Source organism: Propithecus coquereli, unplaced genomic scaffold (assembly GCF_000956105.1).
Source record: "Propithecus coquereli isolate 6110/MARCELLA unplaced genomic scaffold, Pcoq_1.0 Scaffold440, whole genome shotgun sequence".
Taxonomy (NCBI): domain Eukaryota; kingdom Metazoa; phylum Chordata; class Mammalia; order Primates; family Indriidae; genus Propithecus; species Propithecus coquereli.
The window spans coordinates 988,320-1,003,546 of NW_012150175.1; the positions used below are offsets into that span (position 1 = coordinate 988,320).

General features: G+C 53.8%; 1 protein-coding gene across 1 annotated transcript in view; it reads left to right on the forward strand.

Annotated features, from left to right (window-relative positions):
* SLIT1 (slit homolog 1 (Drosophila)) overlaps positions 1-12,758 on the forward strand; it is a 181,511-nt gene extending 168,753 nt beyond the window's left edge. Inside the window, 9 exon segments of the mRNA XM_012654519.1 lie at positions 1,186-1,329; positions 1,511-1,600; positions 3,349-3,486; positions 7,175-7,412; positions 8,908-9,038; positions 9,470-9,624; positions 10,863-11,151; positions 11,472-11,683; positions 12,520-12,758. Of these exon segments, the coding sequence (XP_012509973.1) occupies positions 1,186-1,329; positions 1,511-1,600; positions 3,349-3,486; positions 7,175-7,412; positions 8,908-9,038; positions 9,470-9,624; positions 10,863-11,151; positions 11,472-11,683; positions 12,520-12,758 (1,636 nt within the window).
* The last annotated feature ends 2,469 nt before the right edge of the window (positions 12,759-15,227 follow it).

The window sequence follows — 15,227 nt, forward strand, 5'->3', positions numbered from 1 at the left end:
GGTTTCTCTCTTAACGCAAAGGATGGGGAGCTTTTTTGTTGTTCTTTTTTGCTGCCAGTTGGTTTGGAAGAATATTACACATGAGTCAGGGCTCAGCGGTCTGTCTGTTCCTGTTTTGTTTTATTTTTATAGTTATAAATCCTGGGAAATTGTGTTCACATAAATAAACTGATGAGATTAGGAGTTTTATTATAGCCATGGCACTCAATTCTTTGAAACCTGTCCCAGTTTATATGCCAAAAACTCCAGAGTGATCTGTCATCAAAATTATTTTTAATGTTCCATCAGCTGACAATCCCAGGGGCCTTCCTTCCATTCTTCTTAACGCACTAGAATTGCACTGTTTAATGAACTACAAACCTCTTGACTTACGACAGGATTTGTTCACTCACATTCCAAACATCAATATTCCTAATTGTCCCTTCATTTGGTGCCCGGAGGCATGGCCCAGCTCAGGCTTGGGCTGGGAGAGATGCGACTTTCTAGAGTTCTGGGGCAGGTTAATTTAGGGAAGAGCTCGCGTAGAAATTTGAAGATGTGGAAATGACTTTCTGGGACCTCCCTCTCTGACCCACACACCCCTTGGAAAACCTCAGGTGCCCCAGGGGAAGGTGCACCCTGCATTGAAGATCACTAATCTCCTGGGCCTTCCATGTCGTGGCTCCTGCTCATCCCCTAGCCCTGTCCTCGCCTCGTTCCTGAAGTCCTTGCTTCCAAAGTGCTGGACTATAAGCATGAGCCAGCCCCTTCCAGAGGATTGGCCGTGGGGCTCCCTCTCACTCCAGGCTTTTACACATAACTCTGCCCCAACCACCTTCCCTGCCCTGCTCTCCCCTGTCAGGGTCCTTAGCCAATTCATCACCTCCTCCAGAAAGCCTTCCCTGACTACTCCCCTATAAGGAGGAGTCAGACGTCTCCTGTCCCTTTGTGTCCCCTCTCTGGCCTCAGTTCTTACACCGCCCTCTACTCAGTACCTCTCCTCTGGTTGCCCATCTTCTCTTTATGTCCCTACTAGACTGTGAGTCCCCTGGGGGCAGGGCCAGTCCCTCACCTCTGACCGCCTCCAGCACCTAGCAAAGGCCTGGCCCGGAGCAGGGACCATAACTCTGGAATGGTAATCGACTGGCGGCCACAGGCTTCCACCAGTTTCCCAGGAAGCCTCTCCATCCTCCCCTTCCCCCACAGGTGCTCCTGTCCCACTGGCTTTGAAGGACCGACCTGTGGGGTGAACACGGACGACTGTGTGGAGCACGCCTGTGCCAATGGGGGTGTCTGTGTGGACGGTGTGGGCAGCTACACCTGCCAGTGCCCCCTGCAGTATGCGGGTAAGTGTTGGGCTCGAGCGTCTGGGGCAGTCAGGGGCTAGAGACCCCCTAAGCCCCCATGCCTGTGGGAGGGAGGGCTGGGCCCCCCTTGATGTTTGCAGTAGGTTTCTTCTGGGGCTGGCCACCCGGCAGAGCACAGGAGAGCAGCATCCCTCCTGCCTCTCGCTTGTTCTCTCCCCAGGAAGGGCCTGTGAGCAGCTGGTGGACTTGTGCTCTGCGGACCTGAACCCGTGTCAGCACGAGGCCCGGTGTGTGGCCACCCCAGACGGGCCGAGGTCAGTGCTGCCCATTTCCAGGGCCAGGGAAGGGCACGGGCCGCCAAGTCAGACTGGATCCCAGTCTGGGCTCTGCAGCCCCGTCTCCTCCTGCCAAGGGTTTGGTCTCCGGTGTTCAGGGCTCCCGAGAGCCAGTGCAGGGGGAGGTTGCGGGCAGCGGTTTGTGGCCAGACAGACCTGGGTTTGCAGCATGACCCTGGGTGGATGCTTGCCTGCCCTGGGCCTGTTTCCTCATCCGTAGGCTGGTCACAAGGGTAGCTTCCTCCCGGGGTGGGTGCAAGGGTTGGATGAGAAAATGGAAAGCCCTTAGCTCCATGCCCGACGTCTGGTGAGCGCTCCATAAACAGCTGCCATCATTCCAGATCCACGATTTCTTATCCCAGTTACAAAATCCACAAAACTCTGAAAACCAAAAGCCCATCTGATGGCAAAATCTGATGTGACCTGAACGTATTTGGTCACAGCAGCTGACCCGCGTGGGTCTGAGGTGGCTTACAGGCGTTAGTGTGAGTATGTGTAGATTTTGCTGCAGAAACGTGAACGTGTCTGATTATGGGGCTACCTCAGATCCTACCAGCAAGTCAGGACACCATGTGTGGCCTTACCAAAATCCAGAAAGTTCGGATTCCCGAACCTGTCTGGCCCCAGGAGGTCTGGATAAGGAATCACTGACATCATCATCATCGCCAGTACTGGCACAAGTGGAAGTGCTTTGTCACTTGAAGACTGTTGGATGAAAGTCATGGGTTTTAAAAACATTGCTCCCGTCTGCAGTTTTGCAAACATAGTCTCATTTCTGGACCCCACATTCCACCAGTCAGGCTGGCGACGGAGGTCAGGGCAGGACTTCTTAAGGGCCTGTGGCTGAGGGACCCAAGCCCAGGGAGGAGGGCCAGCGCCAGGGGTGGGGTCCCCCAAGGAACCCACGGTCTAGCTGGGGCAGCCTGAGGCCCACACAGAGACAGCAAGAGTCCGGGGATCATTGAGGCCAGACCCACGGCCGGTGGGCTGTTGTGGGTTCTCCAGACAAGTGAGGATGGGTGCTGCACTCCTGCCCGGCCTCCCAGGTGGGCTTGGCGGGGCAGACTGAGGAGCAGTGGCAGATCGGGTGGCATGTGCCCTCCTCAGAGGACCTCAGAGGATGGAATAAGGCAGGATTGCCCATTGTCCAGTCTGGGACAGCTGGCATAGTGCCTCACGCCAGGAGGAATGCGCACCATGCTCTGCCCGGACCCGGGGCTGCAGCGCACAGTGGGCGTATACTGGGTGTTCTCTCAACTTCCTGTCCTAGCAGAAAGATGGAACTGACAGACAGCTGTGCCTGGCATTGTACCTGGAACCTAGCGAGTATTCAGTGTACGGTCACTGAGGGAGCGAATGAATGAATGAAAGAAAAACCGAATGAGTGGGTGGTGGCTTAGCTACTCTAACATATTTCAGACGGTAGCTCCAGACTCATTAGTAGATTGTGATCAATTGGGCATAAAGAGGCCCCCAGCTGCCATTTGATGTTAACGTCAAAATTAACATTAAAAAATAAAACAGAAAATATCAGAGCAACATACCATTTTATGTAGTAAGGATAAGTGTTGTATGGAACTGGTCGCGCATGCGCGCGCGTGTGTGTGTGTGTGTGTGTGTGTGTGCGCGTGCTGGACAGATAGGTATTTCTTATAGCCTCTCCTGGCAGCCCAGGCTCTGGGCTGAGTGTGCGGCTGACCACCCGACCACCCCTGCTCACCCCCCAGGTGTGAGTGTGCGCCAGGTTACGCAGGTGACAACTGCAGTGAGAATCAGGACGACTGCCGGGACCACCGCTGTCAGAATGGAGCCCAGTGCGTGGATGAAGTCAACAGCTACTCCTGCCTCTGTGCCGAGGGCTACAGGTGAGCGGCTGCTGGGTGCACCACGAGTGATTTCTCCGGGCTGTCAGCTTCTGGGCCGGGAGGAGCCCCCAGTCATGGCCAGGGGAGGGATAAGGGTCGGAGCCTAGGAGGTGGATGCTGGGGTTGAACCATGGCTCTGTCCATTGCCAGCTGTGCAGCCTTAGGAAAGTCACGTAACTGCTCAGAGCCTAGAAGGAGGGTCCCTAGCCTGTGTGCTGAAGGGGGTGGGAGGTGGGTGTAGATTACTGGGCAGTGCCCTGTTATTTACCTACCCAGCCAACCTCTGATGACATGTCCTGCCATACAGGTTACCTACCTTCCCACCTGGGCTGCCCTGGGAGGTTGGACAGACTGCCCTCCTTGTGGCCACCCACTCCGATGCTGTGCTCATGTCATTTTTAGTAAAATGGTTTTATTGAGATATATTAAGAATTCACATACCATGCAGTGCACTCAGTTAACATGTAAAATTCAATGGCTTTTAGTATATTCCCAGAGTTATGCATCCATCACTACAATTTTGTAACATTTCCATTACCCCAAAAAGGAACTCCTTATCTGCCACCCAAACCCCCACCCTATCCAAGCTCTAGGCGACCACTAATCTACTAATGTTTATGTTTACAGATTTGCCTGTTCTGGACATTTCATATAAATGGAGCCAAACAATCTGTTATCCTTCGTTTCTGGCTTCTTTACTTCACAGAACATTTTCGAGGTTCATCCATGTTGTATCCTGTATCAGTACTTCATCCCTTTTTATGGCTAAATCATATTCCAGTGTATGGATACACCACATTTTGTTTACCCATCATCATTTGATAGGCATTTAGGTTGTTTCCACTTTTTGGCTATCGTGGATACTGATGCTATGAGCATTGATGTGCAAGTTTTTGTGTGGACATGCATTTTCAGTTCTCTTGGCTACACGCCTAGGAGTGGATTTTCTGGATCACATGGTAACTCTGTGTTTAACTGTTCGGGGAACTGCCAAACTGTCTTCCAGTGGCTGCACCACTGCACATTCCCACCAGCAGTGTACGAGACTTCCGATTGCTCCACAGCCTCAGTAACACTTACTATCTGTCTTGTCACTTCTAGTCATCCTAGTGCCTGTGAAGTGGTGTCTCATTGTGGTTTTGATTGGCATTTCCTTGATGGATAATGATGAGCATCTTTTCATGTGCTTATTGGCCATTTTTAGTTCTTCTTTGGAGAAATGTATATTCAAGTCCTTTGCCTATTTTTAAATTGAGGCATTTTTTTTATTATTGTGTTGTAAAAGCTCTTTATATATTCTAGATAAGTCCCTTATTAGGTATATGATTTGCAAATATTTTTTCCCATTCCATAGGTTATCTTTTCTTGATAATGTCCCTTGATGCGTAAGTTTTTCTGGTCTAGTTTATCTATTTTTTCTTTTGTTCCTTGTGCTTTTGGTGTCATATCTAAGAAACCATTGCCTAATTCAAGGTCAAGAGGAGTTACACTTATGTTGTCTTCTAAGAGTTTTATAGTTTTAGCTCTTATATTTAGGTCATTGATCCATTTTGAGTTAATTTGTATACATGGTGTGAGGTAAGGATCCAACTTCATTCTTTTGCATATGGATATCCAGTTGTCCCAGCACTATTTGTTGAAAAGGCTATTTTTTCCCATTGAATTGTCTTGGCATCCTTTTCAAAAATCAATTGGCCATAAATGTGAGAGTATTTCTGGGCTATAAGTTCTAGTTCATTGATCTATATGGCTATCTTTATGTTAGTTCCACACTGTCTTGATTACTGCAGTTTTTGTAATATGTTTTGAAATTCAGAAGTGTGAATCCTCCCAGTTTGTTCTTTTTTAAGACTGTTTTGGCTATTCTGGGTCCCTTGAATTTCCATATGAATTTTAGGATCAGCCTGTCAATTTCTGCAAAGAAGTCAACTGGGATTTTGATAGAGATCGTACTGAATTTCTAGGTCAATTTACGGAGTATTGCCATTTTAACAATATTAAGTCTTCCAATCCATGAACATGGAATGCCTTTCAATTTATTTGGATCTTCTTTAATTTCTTTCCACAGTGTTTTGTAGTGTTCAAAGTATAAATTTTGTACTTCTTCTAAAAATGTATTCCTAAGTATTTTATCCTATTTGATGCTATCATAAAAGGAATTGTTTTCCAAATTTTATTTTTTGTTTGATTTTTGTGCAACAATATTATATCCTACAATCTTGCTGAATTTTTTAATTAGTTCTAATAGCATTTTAGCGGATTCTGTAGGATTTTCTTATACAATATCATGTCATCTACAAATAGAGATAGCTTTAAATCTTCTTTTCCAATCTAGATGTATTTTACTCCTCCCTCCCTCCCTTCCTTCCTTCCTTGCTTCCTTCCTTCTTTCCTTTCTCCCTCTCTCTCTCATTTTCTCTCTTTCTCTCTTTCTTTCCCTAACTTCCCTGGCTACCTACCACCTCCAACATAATATTGAATAGAAGTTGTCAGAGCAAATATCCTTGTTTTGTTCCTAATCTTAGGGGGAAAGTATTCAGTCTCTCACCATTAAGTATCATGTTGTGTCATGGTTTTTGTAGGTTTTTTAAAATCAGGTTGATGATGTTCACTTTTATTCCTAGTTTGTGGAATGTTTTTACCATGAAGGGATGTTGAAGTTTGTCAGATGCTTTTTCTGCATCTATTGAGATGATCATGTAATTTTTTGTTTTTTGGTATGATGTATACCATTAATTGATTTTCAGGTGTTAAGTCAACTTTGCATTCTTGGGTAAATCCCACTTGGTCCTGGTATATAATCCTTTTTATGCTGAATTTGATTTGCTAGTATTTTGTTGAGGATTTTAGTGCCCATATTCATAAAAAATATTAGTCTGTAGTTTTCTTTTGTTGTGATGTCTTTACTTTTGATATCAAGGTAATGCCAGTCTCACAGAATGAGTTAGGAAGCATTTCCTCCTTTTTTATTTTTTGGAAGAGTTTGTGAAGAATTGCTATTAATTCTTTAAATATTTGGTAGAACTCACTAGTGAAACCATCTGGGCCTGGGAAATTTTCCAATTACTAATTGAGTTTCTTTACTTGCTATGGGTTTATTCAGATGTTCTATTTTTTCTTGAGTCAGTTTTGGTAGTTGTATGTTTCTAGGAATTTGTTCATTTCATCTGTGTTGTCTAATTTGTTGGCATACAGTTGTTCATGGTATTTCCTTATAATTCATTTTATTCCTAAAAGTTTGCTATCAATGTCCCTTCTTTTTTTCTGATTTTGGTAATTTGAGTCTTCCCTCTTTCTGCTTGTGTCTTAAGTCTCAGTTTTTTTTCTGTAAAATGGATATAGTAAAATCTGCCCTGCAGAGTTATTGACACTAGTGAGTGCTTCTCAAACTTTAATGTACACACGAATCACCTGGGATCTTATTAAAAAACAGATTCAGTAGGTTTTCCATTTCTGATGAGCGTCTAGGTAATGCCAATGCTGCCGGACGAGGGAACACACTTGTTTCTCGGTGTCCTTCTGGCTTTCAGTTCTCCTGGGAAAAGTGTTCATTAGGATCATCTTCTGTCCCTTGAAGGATCCATTTTCCCAAGATGCTTAGTGAATTTCTCTCCAAGCCTGTGGGAGAGGAAGATGCCTCCTTCTTCCCTTGGCTCTGCCTTCTCTGACCTGTGTCCTTTCCTCTCAGTGGACAGCTCTGTCAGATCCCTCCCCACCCGCCTGCCTCCAGGAGCCCCTGTGAGGGGACTGAGTGCCAGAACGGGGCCGACTGTGTGGACCAGGGCAGCAGGCCCGTGTGCCAGTGCCTTCCAGGCTTCGGCGGCCCCGAGTGTGAGAAGTTGCTCAGTGTCAACTTCGTGGATCGGGACACTTATCTGCAGTTCACCGACCTGCAGAACTGGCCTCGGGCCAACATCACACTGCAGGTGTGTGCCCAGGGGACGTAGTCACAGAGGGGGGTCAGGGAGCGGGGACCCTGGTCTTGGGCCATAGTGTCCAGATGTGCCTTGCACAATGCCCAGGGGAACCGGAAGGACCTGGAGTCAGTCAAAAGTCTTTGGATGTGGTATCAGGATCTCAGCTGGAACCAGTTTAAGCACCATTGGGAGGGTTACTGAGTCAAAAACCAGGGCAGGGTGGAAGTGGTCTCATGGGTAACTGGATTCAGAAAACCAAACTTGCCACAACCCTCTCCCACGATCTTTTGTCTCAACTACTCCTCAGCCTCCGCCTCCGGTGCCACAGACAGGCTTCTCCCTGCGCCAGAGCAAGGCCAGTGTTAACGTGGGGCTTATAGCTTTAACCACATGTCCCTGGGGGCCCTTAAATTACCCTTTTCATGTCTTCAGTTCCATCTCAGAGCAGCAGCACGTCGAGGGAAAAAAGCAAGTCCCACTTCAACAACATGGATGAAATAAATAGATATTTTGGTAAATATTTTTGGGACAGGAGAGTGGATTGCATCACAGATCACATAATAAAAAAGTTTAAACCCTTCTTTAGTCACCTTGTCTTTCCCCCAAATTCCATCCCCTGTCACAGATGCCACATCTTTCTCGTCCCCTTTCTTTTGTCCTCTTCTTTTTTCTTAAAGCCCTTCAGCCTCTCACACGTGTCATTCTGCCCTCTTCCCGTCACCTCTCCAACATCCTGCCCCCTACACTGCCCACACAGCCAGACAGCGGCCAGCCTAATCACTCAGAGAATCAAACTTGCCAACAACCTAGCCAGCCATTGCCTCTGGGGCATCCTTGTTCTTCCTGATCTCCCATAGGGGCCGTCACTAGCCATATAAAGGGCTCTTCCTTGCCAGCTCTGATGAGATCATCTCAGGGAAGATCTCTGATTGGCCTGGCTTGAGTCACATGCCCATCGCTGAACCAACCACAGAGTCCAAGGAGATGGGTGGTATCATTGGTCAGCATGGGTCACGTGTCCACCTCTGCAGACCAGGGCATCAGGTCCTTGCCAGAAGAAAGGGAGGGACAGGCACAAGGCAGGAAAAAATGACCATGGCTCCTACAGCATCTTAGAGGGATCTCCCTCCCGAGGCAAAACTCCAGCTTTTGCTTGCACGGTTCCAGCGACAGACACTACCTCCTGAGTGGCTCCTTCCAGGTTCGATGGCTCTGGCTGTCAGAGAGGCTTCCTGAACATGTGTCCTCCTTGCGGGTCCCACCCTAAGCAGCCAGCCCCCTGGGGCCTCGGCTGCCAACACCCGAGAGAGCGGCCCCCATCTAATTTTCCTCCCTGGGAAGATCTCCCCAAGGGCTGTCCCTGGGAGGCTGGCCAGGCAGGGAGCACAGTTCAGCACGCTGCATCTCTCTTCCAATCTTGGGTCCCCTGTCTGCCCCTCCCACCCACCTGTGCTGCTGCTGCTGCATGGGGTGGAGTGGGAGAGAAAGTGCCACTGCCCATCAGGTCTCCACGGCAGAGGACAACGGGATCCTGCTGTACAATGGGGACAACGACCACATTGCAGTTGAGCTGTACCAGGGCCATGTGCGGGTCAGCTATGATCCGGGAAGCTACCCCAGCTCTGCCATCTACAGGTAAGGCTTCCTCATGCCTACCCTCCACTCTGAGGGCTAGGGACTTCCAGGACGGGGTTTCCTGGGCTGAGAGCAGGTGATTATCAAGACCCCTAGGAACCTGCCGAGTGGGAACCGCAGTTGAACCACTTGGTTCAGCGCTAGCCTGGGTCTGTGGCTCTGCGGCCTGAGCAGTGGCCCCCTTCCTCCCATCCCACCACCTCCCAGGGGCTCCTTAATGGGTAGGGCCAGACTGGTAAGCTGGAGACCCCTGCCCCAAACTTCTAAGTCTGCCCCAGGGAGTCTAAGAAGGGGAATAGGAGGGATCAAGCTACAGGCCACTGAGGCTCACGGGTCCCTTCCTTAGAGATCTGGTCTTGGCTGGGGAAGGGCCCAGGCAGGGATGGTCCAAACTGAAGCCCATTCCCTGGGGTGGGGGAACCATCTTCCAGTGCCGAGACAATCAACGATGGGCAGTTCCACACCGTTGAGCTGGTGGCCTTTGACCAGATGGTGAACCTCTCCATCGATGGTGGCAGTCCCATGACCATGGACAACTTCGGCAAACACTACACGCTCAACAGCGAGGCCCCGCTCTATGTGGGAGGTGAGGACCTGGCCAGGGTGGATGCTGCTGCTGTCCTCCCTCAGGCCTCTCCATCAGGCCATGGTGACCTCTTTTGCTCTCTGGCCTGAGGCTGTCCAGGAGAGCTGGTGCCAGGGACGGAACTGTGCGAAAATGCCAAGGGGGTGGGGGATGGGGTCCTAGTGAGTGGCCAGCTACTAGGGAGTTACCCACCCCCCGCCTGGAGCTCAGGCTGCTTTCTTCCCAGCCAAGAAGGACTATGCCTGGGTTGTGCCCAAGATCCAACCTAGGGGAGGGCCTGGAACTTTCCTACCTGTCTTCCCCACCGAGGGCATCTTTCTGCTTAGCTTTGGGCCAGAAGTGGCTTCTCAATTGCTCGGGGTCACCTGGGCGCCATGGCTCACACCTGTAATCCTAGTACTTTGGAAGGCTGAGATGGGAGGATTGCTTGAGCAACATAGCAAGATTCTGTCTCTACAAAAAAATAGAAAAATAAAATTAGCCAGACGTGGTAGCACATGCCTGTAGTCCCACCTACTTGGGAGGCTGAGGCAGGAGGATTGCTTGAGCCCAAGAATTTGAGGCTGCAGTGAGCTATGATGATGCCATTGCACTCTAGCCCAGGCAACAGGATGAGACTCTGTCTCAAAAAAAAAAAAAATTGCTGGGGGTCCATTCCCAGTGGGCCCAGAGACACTGCAAGAGACTCAGGTACAGAGTCTCTGCATCAACTGGCACCTCCCTGGCTGGCCTTGCAGGCTGTGCAGGCTAGGTGACCCCTGCGAACATTTCTAGGTAGGGACGAGGCAAGCTTTGGATGCAGCAGGGCTGTCTGACCACTGGGATGGGGAGGGTTGCTGAGACTTAAGCAGTGACAAAGTACCATATGCATGAGTTCTAGGCCCTGGTCCTTTGCTATGGTTGGGGTCTCTGAGAGGTTGAGGCTGGTGTCCCAGAGGGAGCGAAGGAGCCCTGGGCAAGCGCAGCCAGACTTCAGGACCAGGCACCCATCGGCTGGCCACTGCCAGGCCTGAGACCCCAGCTCTGATCACAGAGGAAGCAGCTTTTCCATTTCTTCTGGGAATGGAATCTGGGCCCTCGAAGCTGGCACAGGACCCTGGCTCAGGGTTGCAGAGACAGAAGGGCAGAGGCCAAGGGCAAGAGGGAACACTGTGGAGCTGCCCCGCAGGCCCCAGAGGTGGGTGCCAGGCATGGCCCAAGCCTGACTCAACCCGGCTCTGCCCCCACCCGCACCCCAGGGATGCCCGTGGACGTGAACTCGGCCGCCTTCCGCCTGTGGCAGATCCTCAACGGCACCAGCTTCCACGGCTGCATCCGAAACCTGTACATCAACAACGAGCTGCAGGACTTCACCAAGACACAAATGAAGCCGGGCGTGGTGCCCGGCTGCGAACCCTGCCGCAAGCTCTACTGCCTACATGGCATCTGCCAGCCCAATGCCACCCCGGGGCCCATGTGCCACTGTGAGGCCGGCTGGGGGGGCCTCCACTGCGACCAGCCAGCCGATGGCCCCTGCCACGGCCACAAGTGAGCCTGGGTTGGCTGAGGGAGCCCCCGCCCCCCCCGCGGGTCTCCTTCCCCACGGCCAGGTTTGCCTCACAAACTGGTCTTCAAACCCCCAGATTGGAACATGTGGCCCAACACAGAATTTTGTTCCTTTTATCTGGTTTTCAGTTTTTGTTAACAGGAAAAGGTCCATAGGGACAGAGAGAATCACATTTTACCCCCTTTGTTTAAACCTTGGGAACAGAGTAAAGTTCCATGAAGTCAAGGCGGGTGGTGTGGGCTACCTTGAGGGTGGCCTTGGATCGGCCTGTCCTCACAGTGCTTTTCTCTGTCCCCTCCAGGTGCGTCCACGGGAAATGCGTGCCCCTCGATGCGCTCTCCTACAGCTGCCAGTGCCAGGATGGGTACTCGGGGGCCCTGTGCAACCAGGCTGGGGCACCAGCAGAGCCCTGTGGGGGCCTGCGGTGCCTGCACGGCCACTGCCAGGCCTCCACCACCAAGGGGGCACACTGTGTGTGTGACCCCGGCTTTTCAGGCGAGCTGTGTGAGCAAGGTCAGGGCCCCCCTCCCGATGCGCCCTCCCCGGCCCCCCCCCACAACCTGCTTTAGTGACTTAACTCCTCCTCCCAACCTCAGCAGCCTCTCTGTGTCCCCCACGCACGCCTTCGGCTGCCGTTAGGCTTTTGGCGTCCCCCCCATCCTCTGGGCACTGAGCCCCGCCCTCCCCATCTCTCCTGGCCCAGCCTGCCCTGGCTCCCTCATCCGGGTGTGTGCCTCTTCTGGCTGGGCCTCTCCTCACAGAAGAGACCACCCAGGGTAACAGCTCCTGGCTACACCTACACACCTTGGCCCCATCACCTTAGGACCTGGGCTCAGCAGGAAGTCCGAGGGTTGGGGACTCCTCCCAGGCCCTGCCTGGCCCGCTTGACCAAGATGCTTCTGCTGCAATCCAGACTGCTAGAGCTGGCCAGGGAGAAGTCAGAGAAACCGGAACTCAGGCGCCTTAAGGGTCCCCCAGGCCATACCCTCCCCAGCACGAATTGCTTCCTTGATGTTACTGCCTCCCAGGCCTCCAGCCTCTTCTTGCACACTCTAGCAACGAGAGCCACCTCCCCTGGCAGCCCAGGATGTCCAGGAGGGCCCTGGCAGCGAGGAAGGCCCTCCTTCCCACTGACGGGACCGTGGGCCTCAGAGGACCCGGTGTGCATGTGCATGACGGCGGGAGGCGGGAGGATGCTGGGGCCAGGGGGCTCTGAGGGTCAGAGGACCCACCTGGAGGATGCTGCCCTCCTCCTCCTCCTCCGCCTCCTCCTCCTCCTGCCTCCCCGGGGGCAGCGGCTGGCCCGTGGCTGTGCCCTGAGGCTTTCTCTTGGTGTCTGTCCCATCCAGAGTCCGAGTGCCGGGGGGACCCTGTCCGGGACTTTCACCAGGTCCAGAGGGGCTATGCCATCTGCCAGACCACGCGCCCCCTGTCGTGGGTGGAGTGCCGGGGCTCGTGCCCAGGCCAGGGCTGCTGCCAGGGCCTTCGGCTGAAGCGGAGGAAGTTCACCTTCGAGTGCAGCGACGGGACCTCTTTTGCCGAGGACGTGGAGAAGCCCACCAAGTGTGGCTGTGCCCTCTGCGCGTAGCGCCGGGTGTGGACCGGGCGGGGGTGAGGGCGGGCGAAGGGGGCGCAGCCGGCGGCAGCAGCGGAGACGGTTGCGGCAGCTGCGCTGGGGGTGCAGGCTGTCACCAGGACGGCTCCTGGCAGCTGGACCCTGTTGGGTGGGTGGTGCCAGAGCAGCCTTTTGAAAGCAGATTGCGCCGCAGCTGGGGACAGAAGGGTGGGCGAGGCCCGAGCTGCGGGCTGCCCTCTCCGGAAGTGCCTTTCACAAATAGGCGCTTAATAAATATTTGTTGAATGAATGTGTGTGTGAGGTCAGGCCAAGAAGTTCAGAATGGTGACACCCCTCTATGCCTGCCACCTGGGTCGGATGAAGGGAACCGACCCCTTCCCAAACCAGCCCTTCCCTCTGGCCTGTGGCTCGGGCTGGCCTGGAGCTGGGTCCCCAGTCCGTGAAGCCTCTTTCCTGTCTGCGGATAACCCGGAAGTACTCTTACCCCCCGGGGCAGCCAGCCTGGCTCATTCGGCTGCCACTGCCATAGCATCTGTGGGCGGCAGGCCAGGCCGTGAGGGGAAGGGCCTCCTCCTGCTGGCCAGGAAGGGACTGTCACCTGCCCCTGGGCTGACCGGCGGCACTGCAGCAACTGCCTGGGAATGAGGCTGGGGTGGAGGCGGCTCTTAGGACCAGGCCTCTGCATCCTAAAGTTACAGGATGGGCACTGTAGCTTGAAGGAGGGGCTTACATGGAGGAAACAGCCACGGGGCTGCTTGGGTGGCAGACCCCCCAGGAGGGCAAGGGCTTCTTGGCTCCAGCAGAATAAACATCGCCAGCCTCCAGACACTAGCCACAGCAGGGGCATTGGTCCTGGGCTTCCCAGCCACCAGCAAGCCACAAGCTGTCAGTGAGCCACTGGCAGAGGGACAGGGTGTGGGGGCCTGGGTCAGGCTACTCGACGGGTCCAGAGCCCTTTGCAGGCCGCAGGGAGCAGTGGGAGGGACGGTGGGCCAGGAAATGGCCACTGGCTCTGTCACTCTGGGCATACTTTCTCCCCCCGGGCCTCAGGCTCCTGGGCTGTAAAATGGGGAGGTGGATGACTAAAGGCTCGGTGCAGACTCTCCCACTGTGCTCTCGGAAGGGAGGCTGGGGTTAGAGGACCCATTTTCACTGATCACATTGACAAGTATTTATGTGCCTAACCCGGGCTGGGTACTGTGGGTGATCCGCCCCGACGGACAGAGCCGAACTAACCCCAGAGCCTCGCAGGAGCGGCCAGGATGCCTGGGAGAGAGCTGAGCCGGGCAGGGGCTCCGGCCACAGACGCCGGCCCAGGCTCCAGCTGCCCACACTCGGTGCTAGCGATGAAGGGCTCGGTGTTCGAAGAGTCACTGAATACAAGACTGTCTGAATACAGGGCTTCTCTTCCATACAGAGCGGAAACGTAGAAAGATGACTTTTGAGCCCAAATAGTGAGTTGGCTGAAGGGAGAAGTCACACTCTTCTTTCCCAGATGTCTCCCCACAGGGTGTGCCCCTGGAGAGCCCTCGGGGGCAAGGGAGGTGCGCATGTCCGTTTCCTGGGTCCCTCCACCTGCAACCCAAAGGCAGGGCTGGGCGTGTGTCGGGCAGGGCTGGAGGGGTTGTCTGTGCCCCGCCCCCGTGGGCAGCGGGGAGCCCTGATGCTGGTTATCGGAGGGCTTGCTCTCCTGCGCGCGGGAGCCTGCCATGTTGTCACCCCGGGACTCAAGCCATAACTGAGTCTTGGCATCCCTGTGACTGGGAGAGGGCCCTGCCTGCCTGCCTGGGGAAGGGTCCTCTCGGTGGGATCTGCTCCTCACCGGGGGGCCGGCTGTGTTTTCTAGTAGCTCTGAGCAAGGCCACAGTGCCCGCGCCCGCCCCCCAGGGGACTGAGCAGCCGGGGCCCCCTGCGCAGCACCCCGCCCACTCCAGCGTTTCTGGGCCACCGTGGGACCCTGGAGAGCAGCTGCACCAGGCTGCATAGGGCAGAGAAGCTCAAAGGCAGCCAGCTTGTCCCTTCCTGGGAAGAAACGTGCCCTGGAACTCACCACTCCTGAGAAAGGCGCTTCCGGGGCCACCACCGTTCCCCACTGCCCTGGAGAAGCCAATTCCTGGGCTCGAAGGGCACTGACTGGCAAGAGGCCTCTTCACTCTGCGGCAGGTGGAAAGGGCGCTGCAGCTGGCGATGCCTGTGCCCTTTGCCTGGCGCCGGGGGGATGGGGTGAGAGGGTGGCGGGAGTGTTCCCAGGGAGCACATGAGAGCTCAGGCCACCCCTGCCGGCCCTTCTGCGCCCAGCCGCTGCTCCGCAGTGGAGGCTGGTGATGGGCCCCGCCACGAAGGGTGAGGTGAGAGCCGTGTGCCCAGGGCCAACTTTCCTCCAACGCGGCCACCAGCCGGCAAGTTGCCAAGGACCTGAGCCATCAGTCATGTGGCCAGTTCACATTCGGGCTAAGTCCCGAAGGACAGCTATCGTGATGC